Genomic DNA, 22,049 nt, shown 5'->3' on the forward strand with positions numbered 1-22,049 from the left:
CAGGGCACTCGAAATATTACTTTAAATTGAAGTTAGTGTAAGCTTTACAAACAAAATCCTGTGTAGCACTCTGACAATACCTATTGGACTGTGGAATCCGGGTTCAAATCCTGGCATTGGAAAACATTTTTCATTTCTTTTCCTTTTTCTTTTTTTTCTTTTTTTTTAATTAATTAATAAATCCTTCCTGGTTATAGAAATATATCTCCAAGAACACCTGGGTGCTTAAAGAAATTAAGAAATGATTTATTAACTAAAAAATATTAAATATTCAAACAAATTTTCAGGTATATTAAATATAAAATTATATTTATATATAACCATATTATTGATTTAAAGACTATACTAAAGTTTGAAATTTATTTGGATCAAGTTTATAAATATATGAAAGCAAATTTATAGATCACTATATTTTCTTATCGAATTATCTTTCCTCCTAATTAAAAAAAAATAGAAAAAAAAAACAAGCATTAAAATAAATGGAATTGAAAATTTTAATTAGGCAGACAAATTAATAAATTATCACTATTAAAAATTCTTTTTTTAAAAAAAATACAAAGTTAATGATAGGAATAAAATCATACAATTTTTTTTCATGAGATCAAATAAACTGGAGTGAAAGTGCAGCTCCTTGCTGAAACTATGTGCAGAATTCATGAGATCAAAATAACTGCTTTGAAGAAAATCTACCTGCAAGTTCCTGCTTCTTACAGATGATGTTGGAGCCCATAAATTCAAAAATAAAATATTAAAAAAGAAAAGGGAAAAAAAGGTATAACTTTCTCCTCAATAGGAATGCTTTCCTTTCCTTCTCCCTCCAAGAAGGAACCTGATAGCACAACACCATCATTATTGAGTGAAGTCTATTTCACCAAATACAAATTCATTTTCATTCCCTCTATGCTAATGATCTACCTTGATCAAATGGGGTTTTTAATTGATATTAAGATGGGTTTGCTTCAAAACTCCCAGCACCTGCATTTCTAACCTTGACAGTTGACAATTACCAATTCTCTTCTGGTGTTCATGATGAAATATACAGCCTAGTACTTGTATGTTAGCATATAATCGAGAGCCACTAATTAACTCACTTAACTGGATTATTTTTCAGGATCTTGCATAAGATGAAAACACTCAAACAGCTGTGATTCTGGTGCACACTTCCACTGGCAGATTGAGCAGAGTACAAGTTTCAACTTGACTTATTTCCCTTGTTTTCATCCAGAAACAGTACTCAGACCATCGCGTTAACCTGAACCCACATCCACCCCTTTTCGCTGTAGAAATTCCTTGGCCTCAACAATGTCCTACAAAATGAGTGTCAAATTTAATTATAAAGGAACGAGAGGAAGATATTATGACAAATAAATCTTGATTAAAGAAATGACCCCAAAAAACTCAAAACTACTTTAGGTACACATTTTGGCCAACAGGCAGCATACAGGGATGTGAGCATAAAATATTGAATAAGTACCCCCATAGGGATGGCTGTGTCATCATAAAAGGAAGGCACAAGAAAGGAGAAATCTTGACTCAACCAAGTTGGGTAACTTTTGCAAATTTTGATTATTTGTACGTATGTCAACCCATAATATGTATGATGTATCATATATCTTTTTTATATTTCCCCTTTTTCACATTGTATCATATTGCATATCATAAGTTATAGTAAACACACACACACACATCATGCATTTATATTTTTGATATATCAAAATTTACACACACAAACATATACATAAAACAAAGAGATGCTTCAAAAAAGAGAGAAATATGTCAGTAAACAATCAAAGTATCAATCATCATTCGTTTATATTTTTTATATCAACATTTTCAAGTTCTAACTTTCATAGAAGCAAACAAATACTGCACCAAAACAAAAAAAACTAGTTGCATACACGACTATAACCATGTACACGTATGACCATGGGTTGTGGGCATAAAACAAGCAAAAGTCCATGTACTTCATGAATCATCTCCACTAATCAAAGGTATATCAATGTCATCCTAATAATCTCCCAGGACACCATCATTGTCATGTTCTTCAACATCATCATCTGCTTCAACTTTAACAATCCTTTCCTTTCCTTTGTCTTTATAAGTTCCTTGGTCCTAAAAAGAATGATTCAACTTAATAAATTTTTATATATTGTTTGTATGTGATACTTAAAGTGGAAAGTAGTAAAATATACCTCATTTTCTTTTTCCACTACAACCTTCATAAGAGTCGGACTATAATCATTCTTGGACATCTATCCATGAATTATCTTGAGGTAGCGATGAGTTTTCTTGTTCCATAAGACTATAATCCATTCATCATTGAATTCCATATACGACAAACAAATTGAACCATATGTCTCCCAATTAATCTAAGAGGCAAATTGAATCATATGTCTCTATTTTCTTGCCTCTTAAATTGCCTTAGTTCTACACTAATATTATAGTTCAAAAACTGATGCATTCACTATTTTTTTTTTTTGATAGGCAAAGGCAACAATATATTAGAAAAGGGCACCAAGAGGAAAACCCAATCACATACAGGGAGTATACAAAAGGCCCCTTAAGGCACACACAAAAGAAGAGAAAAAACAAACCCGACCCTCATCTAGCGCCTAGCCAATCAACAAAACTAGGTAAAGTAAGAGAACCTTCATTTACAATTGTTTTTGTCCATACCCAAAGATTACAAACAAGAGAATTTTTCAACCTATGAACCGAAAAGTCCTCATTATCGAAAACAATCCTGTTTCTTTCCAACCAAATCGCCCAAAAAAGGCACAACGGGGCTGCCTTCCACACCTTTCTATGCTTCTTGCCCAACATAAAGCCCCTCCATTCAATAAGGGTCTCTCTAGCCGAAGAAGGGAGGACCCAACACACTCCAAAAAGGGCAAACAATAAATCCCATAAAGCTCTTACCTTGGAGCAATGTATAAGAATGTGATCAATTGTCTCCTCTTCCTCACAACACAAAAAACATCTATTAGCAACAGCCCACCCCCTCTTTTTAAGCTGATCCATAGTGAGCACCTTACCCCAAGAAGCCTCCCAAGCAAAGAAGCTCACTTTGGAAGGCACACTAGGGTTCCATATCACACCATGAGGGAAAAGACCAGCTCTTCTTGCAGAAAGATCATTATAGAGCGATTTAACTGAAAAAATCCCATTCGAATTCACCTTCCACATCAATCTATCTTCCATAAGAGGACTAAGCCTTGCACCTCGGATTGCCAAAAGAAGCCTCTCCACCTCCTCCACCTCCCAATCATTGAAGGGCCTAGAAAATCTAGGACTCCAAGCCCCTTCCCCTCCCGAAGTGTCCCAAAACTCCTCAAGCCAAGCCTCCTTAGAGGATGCAAAAGCATACAAGGAGGGATAAGAATTGCATAAGGCGAGATTCCCCCACCATATATCTTTCCAAAATTTTACCCTTCTACCATTCCCCACTAAGAAAGCAACTTTATTTTGCATAAGGGCACCTTCCTTCCTTATTTCCTTCCAAAATCCAACTCCATAACTCTCCTTAACTTCTCTAGAACTCCAACCCCCTTCTTCCTCCCCAAACTTCCTATTAATGATGTGCCTCCAAAAGTTCTCCCTTTCAATCGCAAAACGCCAATTCCACTTGCAAAGAAGGGCCCTATTAAGGATGGAAAGGCGTCTAACTCCCAAACCCCCCTTCCTTTTATCCATGCAAACAGTTTCCCAATTAACTAAGTGAGGCTTCCTCTCCAAAGCACCCCCTCCCCACAAGAAATCCCTTTGAATTTTCTCCAACCTTAGACTAACCACTCTAGGCATTCGAATTAAAGACATCAAGTATATGGGCATACTTGACAATGTACTCCGAATTAGAGTAATCCTCCCTCCTTTGGAGATAAATTGTCTCTTCCACAAGGCCAGCCGTTTCCGAAATCTCTCTTCCACCCCATCCCAAACAGCCACAGACTTGTGATTCGCCCCCAAAGGAATCCCCAAATAAGAAGACGACAGCCTGCCCACTTTACAGCCAGCCTCAAGAGCCAAATTCTCCACTCTACCAACCGGAAAAATTTCGCTTTTGTCCAAGTTGATTCTCAAGCCAGATATGGCTTCAAACCACATCAACAACCAGCTTAGGTGGACCATCTGTTCTTCAGAAGCTTCACAAAACACTAACGTGTCGTCGGCAAATGGCAAATGAGAGACCAAAGCCCCATTCCCGCCCCTTCCATTAACCCTACAGCCTGATAGGAACCCTCCCCCCACTGCTCTATGGATCAGCCTACTAAGGGCCTCCATTCCTATCACAAAAAGGTAAGGGGATAGGGGGTCCCCCTGACGCAGCCCCCTTGAACTGTTGAAGTAGCCTTCCGAGGTGCCATTGATCAATACTGAAAACGTAGCTGTAGAGATGCACCAGGAGATCCACCCATTCCACTTCTCCCCAAATCCCATGCTTTTCAATACAAACAGCAAAAAGTTCCAATTTATGTGATCGTATGCCTTCTCTAAGTCCAATTTGCATAACACCCCACTCTCGTTTCGTTTCAACAAAGAATCTATTGCCTCATTGGCAATCAGGGCAGCATCGAGAATCTGTCTTCCTTCAACAAAAGCGTTTTGAGCTGAAGACACCACTTTGCCCACTACCTTCTTAAGCCTGTTGGCTAACACTTTTGCCAACAATTTATACAAACCGCCCACCAAACTGATTGGTCTAAAGTCTCTAAGGTCCTCGGCGCCGGCTTTTTTTGGGATTAGGACCAGGAAGGTCGAATTTAGGCTCCTAACGAATCTGCCGCACTCATGAAATTCTAGCAAAAAACCCATGATCTCTTCTTTGACAACATCCCAACAAAACTACCAAAACCTAAGGGGGAATCCGTCTGGACCCAGAGCCTTGTCCCCGTTCAGGTCTGAAAGAGCCTTGAAGACCTCTTCCTCAGAAAAAACCTCCTCCAGTCTAGCTGCATCCTCAACTCCAATTTTATTAAAGTCCTGACCTTCCATAGAAGGATGCTAGCCCCCGGGTCAGTCAATTGGTCTTTGAAAGCTCTAACCACCCCTCTCTTTATCTCCTGCTCCTCTGTTAGCCATACACCATCCACTTTAATCTTGGACAGGCAGTTTCTCCTTCTGTGGGAGTTAGCCATTTTATGAAAAAAACCTGTGTTTCTATCACCCTCCCTTAGCCAAACTTCTTTTGATTTTTGTCTCCAAGAAATCTCTTCCATTAGAGCCCATTTCTCGAAATCCCCCTTTGCTACCTTTCTAGCTTCCACTTCCTCCAATGATAAGAGGCGAAGCTTCTCCTGACCATCCCAGAAATTCACCTTGTCCAGGGCCACTTTCTTATTGACACCCACCTGCCCAAGAACATCCTTATTCCACAACTTTAGAATAGCCTTCAAAGCCTTCAACTTCTCAGCAAGGATGAAACTAAACAAGCCATTAAAGCTTAGACTTTGCCACCACCCCTTCAACAGATCCTTAAATCCCTCCTCCTTAAGCCACATAATTTCAAAATGGAAAGGAGTAGACCTCTTCTAACCCCTCCCCCATCCAATAAAATAGGGAAATGGTCGGACACAGGCCTAGGAAGAGTACACTGCACCGCCCCCTTAAAGTGACCTTCCCAATCCTCCGATACCAAAAATCGATCTATCCTGGTCATAGCTTGATTGATCAGTCCTCCACTCCAGGTGAATGGACCCCCCTGAAGGGGGAGATCCCTCAAATCCAAGTCATCAATCACTTCCGAAAATCTTCTCATTGAAGAAGACAATCTTCCCCCTCTTCTACTCTCATTCGGAAATCTGATTAAATTGAAGTCACCTCCGATACACCAAGGATCGCTCCATAGTCCACGTATGGCCCCTAGCTCTTCCCAAAACAGCTCTCTATATCTCTTTAAGGTAGGGCCATACACTCCTGAAAAAACCCAATTAAATCCATCTTCGCAATTCTTGAACCGACAGGAGACGGAGAAGAGACCCACCTCCATCCCTTCCAGCTCCAAAACTCTTTTGTCCCAAAAAACCAAAACCCCTCCAGCTACCCCCCTCGCATTCAGAACTCCCCAATCTAAAAATTTCCCCACACCAAGACTTCTCACCACCCCTAAAGACATCTGAGACATTTTAGTCTCCTGCAGGCAAACTAAATCCACTTTATGGGATCTGATTAACGCCTTAATTGTACTTCTCTTATTCCTATCATTCACCCCCCGGACATTCCAAGATAAGATTTTAATTTTCATTTAAGACACAGAACTCTATCCCCGTTTCTTCTATCCGAGCCTTTCTTCCTGCTTTCTCCTTTATAATTAATCTACCATTCCAATTTTTTCACTTCCCTATCAAACCTAGTCATCCCCGCAATACCTTTCTTCTTGCCTTGATCCCTCCTTGATTTCAGCCTTAATAGTAATTTAAGGACTTCCCCTTCAACGCCAACTGTCGAAAATCCCAAAGTCTTACTGAACTTAGCCAAGCTACTGTCATCCCATCCGCAACCCTGGCCATCATCTTCCTCCAGATCCTCACTCTCCTTTGCTCCGAAACCCCTGTTCTTTCCCCCCTCTGTACCCGACTCCCACGGACTGCCATCAGTCAACACGGCACGCAACGGAGCTTGAAACCCAACACCTTCGTCAATGACTACCGTTCCCCTAACACCCCCCACCACCATAGCCCGATCGCACCAAGAAAGAGAAGAAGAAGAGAAGAAAACCCGATCCCCCCCAAGAACATCGGTAACGGGCTCGTACCTGGATGCTTCAGTCGACAACGCTTCTTCAGTCATCCGCGCTCTCGCCTTCGCCGTTAGAGACTCCGACTCCCTCCAATCTCCTCCTAGGAAGCACGCGATCCCCCCGTCCTCCTTAACTTGGACACCCGACGCTTCCATCGAAGCCCTAAGTTCCATCCCCCCAGCCTCGGCACGAGGAGGAGCCCTAAATCCTCTTATTCCTCCCAACTCAGGCTCAAGACCCATGTCGGCCCTCCCTTCGCAGCCCGCAATCACCCCCTTTAAGAGGAAAGGCCTCTCCTCACAGCCCATTACCCATCCTTTTAACGTGATGGGCCTGGGCTCACAATCTGGCCCAAAAATCTGGGCTCCCACAAAATCTAACTTATTACCATCCTCTCCAAGCCCTTTCCTGACTTGGGCCTCCCAATCAGGCCCAAACACGCAATCTGCTGGCCCAGATTTAAAACCTCCCATTTTTGCTGATTTCCCTCCACCTCGAGCTCTGATCCCGCAACTGTCTTCTCCATCAGTCACCTCCTCTCCAGGCCCCCTTTCAGCCAGCTCAAATGGACATCATGAAGCCCCTTTTGAAGAACTACCACAGGGCGGCTCAACTGCTCCCCTCTGCTCCTTCGGTTGTCCAACCTTCTCCAGCACGCCACCTCTATACTCATCACAAGACTTACTCCCTGTAACTTCAGCAGCCACTTCATCCCCTATCCCGAGGCCACTTCCCGCCGGCACCACCTGAGAGAACCAAGGTGGTGATTCCCACCGCAGCTGGACTGAGAAGCACCCCATCTCATTCACAATCTGGACAGAGGAAGGAGTGTCCCTACCCGCCGATTTCACCAACATTCTAGCCCATTGCAGCTCTGCCAATGAATCTGTCTTGTTATCCACAGCAATGAACCCACCACAACCATCTCCTATCAACTTAAACACCTCTCGATTCCATAAATGAAGGGGTAGACCTACCACTCTCACCCATACCTCGCTAGCAGAAGCTCCATTGCTAAAACACCCCACCTCCGGGTGCCATCTTTCCATCAATAATACACTGCCTAGAACCTTTCTCTTCCCTCTAGCAAGAACCCGCTCTGCCTCACTAATCAATTCGAACTCAAAGAGAATTAGCCCTCCTCCCATTACAGCTAAGTCCAACTTGCCTTGGAGGAGCCAAGCGTGGACAACCCAGTTTTTCAGAACATCCAATGCAGGGGGATGGTTCTCCTCCTTATCCCATCTACCCAGATGTAGTATACAAAAAGCACTCAAAAGTAAAAATCTTGTTTGCATAAAGGATGGGATGGGAGAGCTCTGTAATAGGATCTGGAATTAGCTGCTGTAATTTCCTTTTCCTGTTGCTGTAATTTCTATAGATAATGGTGATGGTTTTGTCTAGAGGAGGTAGGAGACGGTTTACTATGGAATCCAAAGCTTTTGAACTTGTGATCGATGAAGTAGGAGGAAAGCTGAGAGGTTGTATCTGGGAGAGATGCAAAGGGTTATCATCTTGGATCAGATTTGGAGATGCAAGTCTCAGTACTTTGTTGGTAGGAGTGGAGACCTGCTGTAGAGATAGAGATGAGAGTAAATGGTCCCTCGCATGGGAGGAGGGAAGGAAGTATAGATTGGAGCGGCGTACAAATGAGGCGGGTAGATTCATTCTTTGTTCTGTCCGTGATTTGGAGTCTAAAAGGTTTTGCTTAATTTTTCCAGAAGGAAAGAGGCTATCTGGGGGATGGAATACCTTGGCTGAGAAGTTGAGAGAGGTTGGGGTAGCTCCATCTAGAGGAGCAAAGGATCCTCTTTCGATTGAGGTGCTGAAGAAGGAAAAGGAGCCTGATCAAAGGACATATGCAGATGTAGCAAAACTGAGAGTGGGGAGACTTAGGGATAAGGTTTGGCTGGAATGCATTCACTATTTGTTGCTCTAAATGGTTTCTTTTCTTAGAATGCATATGATCAAGACTACTCTAATTTCTTTCACATTCCATGGTAGTACAAATAAAGCTTAGCATTCATATGCCTAATGTTTAAAGTTCCTTGTACTTCCATAACTTTCCCACCATCATGCTACATAAAACAACAAATTAATATGAAATTATAAGTTTATAAACAAAGCACAAGGAATCCATGAATCATAAATCTTTAGTTTGTAAGATATACCAGTTTATTTCTCATCCCTTGTGAGAATCATACTCATATCATACATGCCCTCAACTTTATGAAACTTCTCCATTTGAGCATTTAACTTAAGTCTCCTTTTATTAGTTGGGAACATCTTTTCAATCATTTTCCATAATCCCAATTTGACTTCAATATTGGGTTTGAAATTTGGATCCTAATAAAACCTAAAGAGTAAAACAAATTAAATTAAGTTTGAATGTTAAAGTTCAAACTTCAAAGAACTAAAGGAAAACCAAGGCAAGAGAAGCAATAAAGTTCAACAAAACATCTTTTTATACTTAATTGGGATTAAGATAATATGTCGTTGCATGAAGGAGCCTATAGTAACAATAATATCCCAAATTGGTTCATATCTACTTTTTACAAAATCAAAATCCTATTCATTTTTTTTTTTCCAATTCTTTCCATTTGCTCTCTATTTTACTTCATCAATGTATCTCATTGCCAACTTTGCAACCTCATCTAGAAGCCTTAAAAGATCTACTTGCAGGATTACAAATCTTAAGCAAAACCTACTTGCTTGCCAAAACTTTGTATCACCCACGGACTCTTGGATAGCATTGCATCACTTTTCTTAATATGAGAACTCAATGCAACACGTAGCTTTAAGCCTGCAAGTCCAATGTCTTGGCTTCAATGCCATTCAAAGTGAGGTAAGCAGTTAAAAATCTTGTCATTCCAGATTGTGCCAATCTCAAATATTTTGGTATATTAAGCACTAGAGGATGACAATAAATATAGACAATATTTTTTTTGTGCTTTCTCTATTGTATTCTCATGCATGGATAAGTCATTCTATGTCATTAAGCATCAAAACTATGCAATGATTAGAAAAAAAGGACCAAACAAAATTGTAACACATAAGTGAAAGCACTATTGGTCACCACTAGGACAAAAGCTCCTCTCTAAGTTCTTCCAACACTGAATAAATAATTCAAACAAATGTTCAGCATCCTTTAAGATTGTGGAAGCATTCATGAATTTCGAGCAAAATGATAACTATTGGACTATTTAAGAAAAAAGAATTAGTGATAAGTTGTCCTTTTCCATACAACCATCAGACATCAAAGTACATCTGCTTTATTTTGTACTTCATTTAATATTTATTTAGAGTTGCATCCACATTTTCAACTTCTTTTTCCAAATAAGTAACTTCAACTTCAAAATAAGGTCATTTCAAATGAATGCTCTTATTAAAGAAGGGTTTTCCACAGAGGGACATGGGTGAGAGAGAGCGAGAGAGAGAGCGAGTGAGAGAGAGTGAGCGCGTCAGTGAGCGAGCTCGTGAGGAAGGAAATAGGCGAGACTACGCCGGCGAGGGTGATGAAGATAGGGAGGAGTCTCGAAGAAGGAGAAGGGGGAGCAGGTTCGCAGTTGAATCAAAGGTGTTTGAGCTGGAGCTTTTAGAGAGAAGAGGAAAACCCCAAATTTTTATTGAGGAAAGCAAAGGGGGAGTCTCGTCTTGGGTCAGAATGGGAGTGGAGAGTTTAGGGTTCCTGATGGAAGGCCTAAACCACTGTATAAGGGATGAGAAGGAAGACAGATGGGTGACGGAATGGAAGGAACAGGGGAGATCCTTCTCTCTGCTGCGAAGTGTAAATAGAGCGGGGTGCTTCATCCGACTAGGAGTAACGGATTTGGAACGAAAACAATATTGTATCTACATACCAAAGGGTAGAGGGGAAAAAAAGGGATGGACTGCAATGGCGGAAAATCTTCAGATTCTGCGCAGGTCAATCGATAAAAAGAATATTACGCAAGAAGAAAAAGTAGGTAGAAACATGGATCTGAAGAGAAGTTTCGCGGAAGTGGTAAAGAGACCGATCTGTAGGGTTACTCACTCAGCTCAGGTGATGGTAAGGAGGGAGGAAATCCAAGGAAATCTGGAAAAATTGGAGTATTGTGTTGTCGGGAGTTGGAACCCTAGGTCTGGAGAGGAAGAAGATTTGGAAAAATTGGGGAGATTCCTGGCGAGATCTTGGGGGTTGAAAGGAAGCCTAGGGCTGGCAAAACTGGAGAGAAGCAGAATATTGCTGGAATTTGAATATTTGGAAGAAGCGCAAAGGGTTTCCCTATCAGGTGAAAAAATGATGGGAGAGATAAGGCTGAAGGTCGAGAAATGGAGCCAATGGAGTGGATGCAGGGAGGAGGAGAACGAAAGTAACGAGGTTTGGGTTAGAATCTTTGGACTGCCTGTGTCGTTGTGGAACCCGACTGTGTTGAGAAGGGTGGGGGATGAATGCGGTGGTTACATTGACACCGATTCGAAGACGAAGAATATGGAAGAGCTTCAATGGGCCAGGATTTTGGTTAGGACGGACGGCGGAGACAAACCGAGTACGTTGGAGATTGGGATCGAGGAGGATGTTTTCACTCTTGCCCTCTGGTGGGAGTTCAGGCCGTCAGTCAAGAAATTTAGGGCTGATAGCCGAAGATGGGGGGAGGTCAGGGATGACAATATATCACGCTCCGGCTCGCGCGTGGAGGTAGAATCGGACGCTGAAAAGACCGAAGAGCTGCTACCGTCAGATGAGGGGACAGGGAGACAGAAGAGGGTCAGGGGCTGGGAAGGGAGAGCTGACCGGGCCCAACAATCAGCGCCCATGGGTTATGAAGGAAGGGTCTGTGGGCCGAAACATTTGGGCCTAAAGCTAAAAGGAGTGATGCAAGAGGGGGCGGGGATAGAGGCTGGGCCGTCCAAGAGCTGGGCTTTTGACAAGGAAGGCTGCCTTTTGGATGGGGCCAGTTCAATTCAGCCCACGATCCAAGAGTCATTCCTTGAACGGCCCGAGGAGTTGGAAGGGTCAAATAAAAGGCTGGGCTGGCAGGAAAGTTATTTGGGCTGGAAAGGAAAAGTAGATCAGGCCCAGGAGCCAATGATAAGGGGGGAAGAGAAGAAGAAAAGCCCATGTGGGCTGAGTGTAGCGAGGGGCCTGATATTAAAGGAAGGGATGGCCAGTCCTGGTGGACCAGAGACCAACCAGCCCAAAAGATGGGCTCATGTCGGGAGAGGCCCAGTGGCTGAGTTGGAAGAGGCCAGATCAAGTCAGTCCATGGTCCAAAACAAAGGTAAAAGATCCCTGGAGAGAGGAAATCTTCTGGACTGTAGAATTGCCAGTAACGGAAGCTCCTCAGAGGGAGAGCACCTAGTCATATGGGAGCCAGAGGAAGCAAGGAAGACAAGGGAGAAAGCCATACTTTCAGCAACAGACAAGGCGTTGGCAAAGGAAGCTATGAGGTATGTTTCTGGGTTAAGGATAGAGAGGGAAAGGGGATATGGGTCTTCTCATCTCATCTTGTATTCTTTTGATCGGACTCCGGGGGGGGAGCCTTTCGATCACTCTGGGTTGCAAAAGGAAAGTAATGAAGTTGGTCTCGGAATGGAGGGCAATGGATGCTGGGACTTGGTAGAATTCAATAAGGACCCCATTTTGGCTAGGGGGGTGGAGGGGATTGCAGAGAGAACAGAACTTCAAGAGGTCAGAACTGAGAAAGAGGATAGATGGGAAGAAAGCAGTTTGGCCAAGTTCAGTCACTTTTTGGGTTTTTCGACAGAAGGGTTGGAAAGGGAAATTTTGAACTTCTTGATCAAAATAAGAAAGAGGCGGGAGAGAATTCACAGCAAAGAAGTGATGGAGAAGTCAAAATTTGAAAGGGAATTGAAGAGACTGAAGTGCTCAATTAATTATGAGAAAGGGTGTAAGCAAAAAAGCCTTTCACAGGGCAAAGGGGATCAGCTTGCAGTAGATTAATGAAGCTAAAGCTGTTAAGCTGGAATGTGAGGGGGGCGAATGACAGGGCCAAGAGGAAGATTATCAAGACTTTTATAAGGAATCAAAAAGTTGACTTACTGTGTATTCAGGAGACAAAAATCCAGCCAATGTCAGAGGGGGTGGTGAGAAGTTTAGGCACAGGAAGATTTTTAGATTGGAGGGCTTTGGATGCGGATGGGGCGGCGGGAGGTCTGTTGATTTGCTGGGATAAAAGATCGTTGGAAATTGTGGATTGGGAGGAGGGACAGCACTCCCTGTCGTGTAGATTCAAGAATGTGGAAGATGGGGCTGTTTGGGTATTTACGGGAGTCTATGGCCCATTCACTAAAGAGGAAAGAGAATGCCTGTGGGAAGAGCTTGGGGCTGTTAGAGGAATCTGGGACGAGCCCTGGTGCCTAGGGGGTGACTTCAATAGTACCCTCTTCCAAAGTGAAAGAAGTCGCCAAGGGAGAATAACCCCAACCATGAGGAGGTTTGCTCATATTATTGATGAATTAGGGCTGGTAGATCTCCCGTTGCAAGGGGGAGTGTTTACTTGGAGCGGGGGCCTGAATAATCAGTCCTGGGCAAGATTAGACAGGTTTTTGGTTTCTCCTAGCTGGCTAGATCAGTTCAGCGGGGTGAATCAAAGAAGGCTGTCTCGCCCTGTTTCGGACCACTTTCCCATTCAGCTTGAAGGAGGTGGGATGAGGAGAGGCCCATCTCCCTTCAGGTTCGAAAATATGTGGTTAAAAGTTGAGGGCTTTCTAGACCTTATCCGGAATTGGTGGGAGGAAATTGAGGTCAGAGGCACTGCTAGTTATAGACTGGCAGCAAAGATGAAGGAGCTCAAACAGAAACTGAAAGCTTGGAATAGAGAGGTTTTTGGAAATCTGGAAGTTAACAAAAGAGCAGCCCTGCAGCAAGTGGATTATTGGGATCGTGTGGAAAGCGAAAGAAGTTTGTCTTTGGAAGAGACGGAATTGAAAAAGGAAGCAAAGGAAAGCTATAAAAATGGGTCCTTTTGGAAGAAAGTCATTGGAGACAGCTCTCAAGGGAGGTTTGGCTTAAGGAAGGGGATAAAATACGGGATTCTTTCATCGGATGGCGAATGCTCACCGTAACAACAACTCTTTGGACAGAATTAAAATTGATGGGGTTTGGTTGGAAGAGGAGCAGGAGGTAAGGGAGGGGATTGCAAATGCTTATCAACAGAGGCTCTCAGAAGATTTGGGGTGGAAGGCGGATATTGAGAGGATCCATTTAGATCAAATTAGTCAGCAAGAAGCAGAGGGCCTTGAGATCCCGTTCTCTGAAAATGAGATTCATTCAGCCTTAATGGAGATGAGTGGGGATAAAGCCCCTGGGCCGGATGGCTTTACTATGGCGTTTTGGCAGAGTTGTTGGGATTTTGTGAAAGGGGAGATCTTGGAGATGTTTAAGGAGTTTCATGAGCAAAGCTCCTTTCTCAAAAGCCTCAATCATACTTTCCTGGTTCTGATTCCTAAGAAAGGGGGAGCGGCTGACTTGGGAGATTTTAGACCCATTAGTCTCCTGGGGGGGCTATACAAATTGTTGGCTAAAGTGTTAGCTAATAGACTCAAGAGAGTGTTAAACAAAGTGGTAGCCCCAACTCAGAATGCATTTGTGATGGGTAGGCAAATCCTTGATGCTTCTTTAATTGCGAATGAGGTGATAGACTCATGGCAGAAAAGAAAAGAGAAAGGGCTCATTTGTAAGTTGGATATTGAGAAAGCGTATGACAGCATCAATTGGCAGTTCTTGCTGAAGACTCTTCATAAAATGGGATTTGGCTCAAAGTGGGTGGGGTGGATGTGGAGCTGTATATCTTCAGCCAAGTTTTCAGTTCTAGTTAATGGGGTTCCAGTTGGATTCTTCCCGAGTTCTAAAGGGCTTCGTCAAGGGGATCCATTATCTCCTTACCTATTCGTTTTGGGAATGGAAGTGCTAGATGCCTTAATTAGGAGGCGGTCACGGGGGGCTACCTTTCAGGGTGCACTATTCAGGGGGATAGGAGACACAATCTAAAAATTTCCCATCTATTCTTTGCTGATGATACAATCGTGTTCTGTGAGGCTAACAAAGAGCACTTAACATATTTGAGCTGGATTCTATTGTGGTTTGAAGCAGCTTCAGGCTTAAGGATTAACTTGGACAAAAGTGAAATTATCCCAGTTGGTGTGGTGGAGGAGATTGAGGAGATGGCAGTGGAATTAGGATGTAGGGTGGGCTCTCTACCCTCTCAGTACTTGGGCTTGCCTTTAGGGGCTCCTAACAAAGCCACCTCAGTTTGGGATGGGGTGGAAGAGAAAGTGAGAAGAAGACTAGCGCGATGGAAACGGCAATATATATCAAAAGGGGAAGAATCACTCTCATAAGAAGCGTTTTGGCTAGCATGCCAATCTATCACATGTCTTTGTTCCGAATGCCTAAGTCAGTGGCTAGGAGATTAGATAAAGTGCAAAGAGAATTTCTTTGGGGAGGGGGAAGTATGGAAAGGAAAGCTCATCTAATCAAGTGGGAGGCGATTTGTGAGGATAAGAGCAAAGGAGGGCTAGGCTTAAGGAAGCTAGTGCTTTTGAACAAAGCTTTGCTTGGTAAATGGATTTGGAGATTCGCTTATGATAAAGATGATCTTTGGAAGCAAGTGATAACAGTGAAATATGGGCAAGAGGGTCATGGTTGGAGAGCAAAGAGGGCTTACGGGGCTTTTGGTGTGGGGGTATGGAAGGAAATATGGAAGGAAGCCGATTGGTGTTGGGATAACATGGAGTTCATAGTTGGCAAGGGAAGCAAAATCAATTTTTGGACTGATGTGTGGTGTAAGGGTACAAGGCTGTCCCAAAATTTCCCCCATTTATTTGCTATGGCTGCTCATAGGAATGCGACGGTGGAGGAGATGTGGGATCAAAATTTTGGTCAAGGGGGTGGAATCTAAGATTTTTGAGGGCCTTTAATGATTGGGAGATGGATATGATAGGGAACTTGTTGCATGTGCTGAGGGATTACAAGCCTTCTATGGAGGAAGATGCAGTCTGTTGGAAGGGAGGAAGGAATGGCAAATTTAGGGTCAAAGAAGCCTATAGATTGGTGGCAAGACCCAATGATTTTGTCTTTCCTTCTAGATGCATTTGGGTGGATACAGTTCCAACCAAGGTCTCTTTCTATGCTTGGGAGGCTACTTGGGGGAGGGTGCTTACTCTTGATAGACTTCAGAAAGAGGATGGCAGCTACCCAATCGTTGCTTTCTATGTGGTTGTGAAGAAGAAACTGTAAATCACATTCTTATTCATTGTATAGTGGTCAGAGTTCTGTGGCATATTGTTCTTGGGTTATCAGGTGTGCAGTGGGTCTTTCCAGAAACTGTAAAGGAGGTCTTAACTAGCTGGAGGGGTCCTTTTGTGGGAAAGAAAAGAAACAAGATATGGAAATTCATTCCGTTATGTATTTTTTGGACGGTCTGGAAGGAAAGAAATAGGCTAGCTTTTAGGGGGGAATGTTAGATATACAAAAGCTTAAGAATTCTTTGTTTGTAGTTTGTGGAGTTGGGCTAGATTGTATATTGGTGAGGAGCGTAGGTCCCTTATAGGGTTTTTGGAATGGTTGGCGTCCAACTAAGGGTGGTGAGCCTTGTTGTTTTTTTGGTTTTGAGAGGGGTTGTTGCTTTGTATACCCCCTGTATACTTGTAACTTTCCGCCTCTTTATTAATATATTCTGATGTTTATCTATCAAAAAAAAAAAATAAGGTCATTTCAATCTCTTCTCATTTTCAGTAGTGTAATTGACAATCTTATGAAATGAAGGACCTTTAACTAAATTCAAAGGCAAACCATTCCAAAAATAAATCTACATCCATGCACACCAGATCATGATCTTTCACCATTTATTCAATGTAATTTGCTTTCCTTTTTTCCTTTCCTCTTCTGTTAACTCTTCTTTTCAGGATAGAGTTTTTTGCAAGCCACGCTACTTCTTTAAATCATTTTTCATCATCTTCTTGATCACAATTACCATATTTTTGTTACAAGTCCAATTTTTTGCAAACATATCTTCAACTTTCAAATTTTTGTATAAAGGAAACATTTTTATTGGTTTACTTATTTATAAGTAAATTTTTGTCCCCATTGGAATTTGAACCTAAAACCTCCACAAGCTCTCCCCAACGTTTTAACACTTGAGCCAAACCTCAAGGGCTTTCATTTTTACAAGTTCAAGCTAAGTAATATTTCATGCCCTGTATGCCCACAACCACTCAACCCCACGTTGCCAACTGAAGCAGGCCTGCATCCATCTCCTTCAGGCAAAGCCTAGCCCAACCTAAAGATATCTTGGGCTTTAAAACCATCAGCCCCTTCTATTAAGCCTCTATACACCTGGGCCTCTTTAATTAAAGAGCCCCTCAAGACTTAGGCCTAAACCAAAAATTGTTAGCCCATACCCTAAAGCTCACTACCAATCCCACTATGGTCTCCTTTAAAGAAAGCCTAACCCAAACAGTCCCTTCCACCAACAACTAGACTTCCCAAACCACCACCTTCCACTTACCCACCTACATGATCTTTTTCAAAGTTAACAACTGCATTGTCTCCTGGCCCCCTTTCTCTTATCCTGAGAAGATAACACACCTCACCTGTCGACTGTGAGAGGGACGGCACCTTTCTCAAGCTCTCGCCAGTGCATCTTTCGAAAACCAAGGTGGAACTTCCCACCACATCTGAATGGCATAGCAGGACAATCCCATCACCACTTACAGCAAGCCAGGAAACCTCTCTTGTCTGATTTCACCAGGACTTCTAGCCCATTGCAGATGTGAGAACCCACCAATATCTTCATCTACAATAACAAACCCTTCAAAATAATCCCCAGGTTTTTTAAGCACCTTCTGACTCCACAAATGAGAAGTAAATCCCACCGCTTTCACCCACACTTCCTTAGCATGTGCACCTTTCAAAAATACCCAACCTTTAGAGCCGACCTATCCAAATGTAGAACCTTGTCCCTATAACTCCTTAAGCCTCTTAAAAGCACCCTCTTTGCCTGAAAGCAATCCTCAAAATCAAACAACAGCAAGGCACCCCTAAGTGTAGATATCTTCACTTCCCCTTTCAAAGACTAATATTGTGTCATCCATCTCCTCAATGAGTGCAACTTTGGGACCACATCTAAGCCTCCCCGCACCTCCCAACCAGATGTGATTTCAACTGGTTTATTGTTGTTATTGTTATTATTATAACGATATCAAATAAACTTAATTCTTAAAAAGTAGGGAAAGAATGAAAACTTCTTTTTTAATTAACCATTATTGTTATTATTATTGCTACTACTATGATTACTAGTATTGTTATTGTGGTTCTTGTTATTTAATTATTGTTGTTGTTGTTGTTACTAACTTACCATTTTTCATGATCCGGAAAGGAAAATAAAGCATAGGAATACTAACCACATGTAACGTGATGACAAACAAGGATTAACTTTTTGAGAAAAATGACAAGACCTTTAAACAGGGTGTTTAAGTAAAGTTGTATAAGGACAATGTATGAACATGAAAAAACTGAAGTGACAAATAAAAGTAGTTTACAAAGTGATGGCATCTATGTATGAGAGCCCCTTTTCTGAAGATAACGAGTAGGATATTCCAATGTTAAGTGGAAGTGAAAAGTAACATACCTGCTGCAACAACAGTGCTTCTTGAGGACAAGTTGGAAACTGCATAAGACCAACTCCAACCATTAACAGGCCATAGCATCCTAGGGTCACAACGGAATAGATAGGTAGCTGCAAGTGAAATGGCAGCAGGAATATAGGGCTTAATATAAATATAAGAGGGGGGGAATCAAGAACAAGAATAAATAAACACACAAAATAAGAACTAGAAACAGGAGCTCACCAACAAAGCATAGCTCTGTGGAATCATTGATGTCTGAAGGAGGCCAATCCAAAGGGCAGCAATGGCTACCAGCAGTGCCATAATTTTAAAAATATGCTTCATTGGATTCACAATGAGAAAATACTAACCAGTCCTGATAATATTTTAAACAGAAACAATTTAAATAAGAAAAATCAACACATGGCAATGAAAATTAGACAGCATCATCTTCTCTTCAATTTTTTATGCCTGTACTTGACGTGGATGAAAAGTGCAGCAGTCAATATATCATGACAGAGTGGACAAACCAAACAATAAAGTGCCAATAACCCTTGTATTGTTGACAAGTTGCTGCATCAATTGTTGGTCCATGAATTGGGGTAGGCAGTTAAGTCAGCATTATCCTGTGATTGAGAATGGCTGTCTTCACTGTGACCAGCCCCATGGGTACTTGATAAATATATAGCTGGCACTACTTATCAAAAAAAAAAATATATATAGCTGGCACAAATAGAATATAGCAAGACACTCACTTGTCATATGTGAAGGACACCTAGCACCTGCTTATTCTGCTATGCTTTACTACCATTTTGTGGTTAGAAATCTTCCATATGTCCTTATTGTAAACCAGCATACATAGGAGTGTACAGGTATATAGCTGGATGAATAACTAAAGAGGGACACTAAGGGCTACATATGGAAGCACCTGGCAGCTATTTAAGGCAAATTACAACTTGTTATGTATGATAATACCACCTTAAGCTAGTTTATAAAAGCTAGCGATTAATCCTCAGTATGGAGGACTGATCTCCTTTTTATGGACTTGTGGACTATTGCATAATTTTTACATATGGTGATTGATGTAATGAGGGTTTTCCCACTGTAAAATAATCCTATAGTTTCATCTCTATTGGATATCTTACACATTGACTCATAGGATGTTCCCCCACTGTAAAATAATTACATTGTTGAATCTTTTGGGTAACGGATATGGATGGGGCTTTTGAGTGATGATGGACTAAACCATATGAAATATTGTTAAAGAAAGGCCTCAATGGGGACCCTCTATATTGGCCTAAACCGTGAAAAGAGCCACCCACTACTGCACAGAGCAGCAGGTTTACCATGCCTTAACAATTAACAATGACAGACTAGAGAGCCTAATGGACAAGATGTTGTAATTTGACCAGAAACTAAGGCAATTGGACCAACTTTTATCTATGAGGGTACGAAGTATTGGGCAGGTATAAGATTGGTTTGTTCAGCTAATTTTGAACAAGAACTGGAATACCTGCAGGATTGGTTGCAGAAGATTGACACGGGTTTCAATAGAAATCGACATTCTTAGACAGACCCAACATTTTTTCATATATCGATGTTGCTAACTTACTGGAGCTGTTGATCCTAAGACCTGCATACCTAACTGGGCCTCATTAAATTGAAAGAACACAACCAGTTTATTAAACCTTGGTTCATGTTGGGACTTGATTCCAGCAACAACTGGAAATGGAGGTAGTTGATCTTTAGCTATTGGTCCATCTAAACTCTGGGTTCAACTGAAACTAAGAAATGGGGATGAAAAGCTTCCATATATGTCCACAGTGTTGCACCACCCAATAAAATCTTCAAAAGTATTCTGTGATTTTCATGGCAGAAGAATTGGACTCCGTTCAACTGTGCTGGAATTTTCACCCAGCCCACAATGCAAGTAGCCATTAATTAGTTTATCTTTAATGCTCTATCTTCCTCCATCAAACTAAAATTCGATTGGGGGTTTCCAGGCAGTTTTGTTGAAAAGTTGGGGTTGAAAAAAGAACAAACTGAATGTAGACTTAAGCAGTCTTGCATTACAAGTTCATCAATCAGTCATTCTAAACTTTCAGCAATCTGCAAAACATTACCAAGTCTAGCCAACAGAGAGATCGTAACAACAATACCAATAAAAATAAATACACAAAACACCAAGACAATGGGTGAACAATTCAGCTGATAAGCATCGAGTTCACACAAGAATGCATCTGAAACAACAATTTTCAAATTTGATTCACTGATCGAGCCCAGAACCGACCAAAAAAAAAAAAACAAAAAAAATCCCACAAATCAAATAGGTTCTGAAATCAACTCAGGTGCTGAAAATCAAGCATTTAAACCAAATAAAATAACACAATACTTTCAATCAAACCAAGACATGCAATCTATTTCACAGATATAGCATCCAAAGAACCAAAAACCCATCTCACATCTTACCTAAAAATCAAAGGAACTTTCTTTCAAAGTCTCAAAAATCAGATTCATCTAACATTGCAAACAAAAATACACAAAAAAAAAAAAAAAAAAAATCAAATGCAAAAAAGAAGAAGAAAAACCTAGAAAATTAAATAAAAACAAAATAAAATAAACCCTCAAAGCCAGACGAAATCTCCACGAAGAAGCCAAAAAAATGGGACAGAAATAATGAAAGAAGAGAAAAAAAACATGATAGAAAAAACCCGAACCTCAGAGACGGGTCACTTCTTTGTCTCGTCTCCACGTTCCGAATACTAGGAACCTCTTCTCTCTGTCGTCCACGGGTTCGCAGAGCACAAGAACCTTCTCTATCGTCGACGGTTCTCTTTTGTAATTTTCTTTGGTTTTTAAAAACAATAGGGAACACATGTGAATGTTGTTCTCTAAATGGTTTTTCCTTTTTTTTTTTTTTTTTTTAATCTTGTTTTTAAAAACAATTACCAAATATGTTAAAAAAAATTAAAAAGTATTTTCTATTTTTTTAAACTGACAAATGTTTTTATTTTTACTGTTTTAAAAAATAATTATACAAATATATAAAACAATTAAAATAAAGTATTATATATAAAAATTATTTTAAAATATATCTAAAAATATTAAAAATATGTTAAAAATATTTTAAGTTTTCAAACAAATTCTTATTTTACAAAACATTAAAAAATAGTTTTTAAAAAATATTATTCAAAATTGTTTTCAAAAGTAGTTACCAAATAAGACCTTCATTTTTATCAAGAGTTGTCCAATGAACTGTGTCAAGTCAGTCCAACCCACTTAAAAAATGTGTTGGATTGGGATGGGTCAGTTCATGCAAACCAAATAGGTGGCTCGGCATGACCCATAAGCCTGTGAGCCAATCGTATCATGCCACGCCGTGCCAACCCTACCAATTGTGTCCTGCCAATGGGTCGTATTAGCAGCCTATGGCCCATGACTCACTCACTTTGGTGAATTTTTTAAGTCATTTAGTCTTAATTTTTTATTAAATAATTTTTTTTTGTTGCTTTAAACATCTCTAATAATTATACTTTTTATTTTTTAAAATTTATATTTATGGAGTTTGTAATTATAAAATTTGTAGAAATGTTAATTTTTTTGTTTTTAAAAATAGTAAAAAAATCATATTTGAATTTGATTTTTTCTTAATCAAAATAACAATAAATTTAAAATAACGGAATATAAAAGGAAATGAAATATA

At 40.9% G+C, this 22,049-nt stretch overlaps 1 protein-coding gene across 1 annotated transcript; it reads right to left on the minus strand.

Moving 5' to 3' along the window:
- Positions 1-661: 661 nt before the first annotated feature.
- On the minus strand, positions 662-21,181 carry LOC117918516 (dolichol-phosphate mannose synthase subunit 3). Its single transcript, XM_034835239.1, has 4 exons — positions 21,064-21,181; positions 18,590-18,722; positions 18,370-18,477; positions 662-1,307 (listed from the first exon to the last, which is right to left on the minus strand). Exons 2-4 carry the CDS (start codon positions 18,689-18,691, stop codon positions 1,248-1,250), a joined length of 270 nt encoding a protein of 89 aa, XP_034691130.1. The 5' UTR covers positions 18,692-18,722; positions 21,064-21,181; the 3' UTR covers positions 662-1,247.
- Between the last annotated feature and the right edge of the window lie 868 nt (positions 21,182-22,049).

Source organism: Vitis riparia, chromosome 7 (genome assembly GCF_004353265.1).
Source record: "Vitis riparia cultivar Riparia Gloire de Montpellier isolate 1030 chromosome 7, EGFV_Vit.rip_1.0, whole genome shotgun sequence".
NCBI classification, from domain to species: Eukaryota; Viridiplantae; Streptophyta; class Magnoliopsida; order Vitales; family Vitaceae; genus Vitis; species Vitis riparia.

Bases quoted from the DNA above. Each gene is read 5' to 3' on its own strand.
- LOC117918516 (XM_034835239.1), bottom strand. From the start codon at position 18,691: ATGAAGCATATTTTTAAAATTATGGCACTGCTGGTAGCCATTGCTGCC. The intron at 18,478-18,589 runs GTGAGCTCCTGT...TTTCACTTGCAG, and splicing joins CACAGAGCTATGCTTTGTTG to CTACCTATCTATTCCGTTGT. The intron at 1,308-18,369 runs GTATGTTACTTT...CTCATTTTGTAG, and splicing joins AAGCACTGTTGTTGCAGCAG to GACATTGTTGAGGCCAAGGA.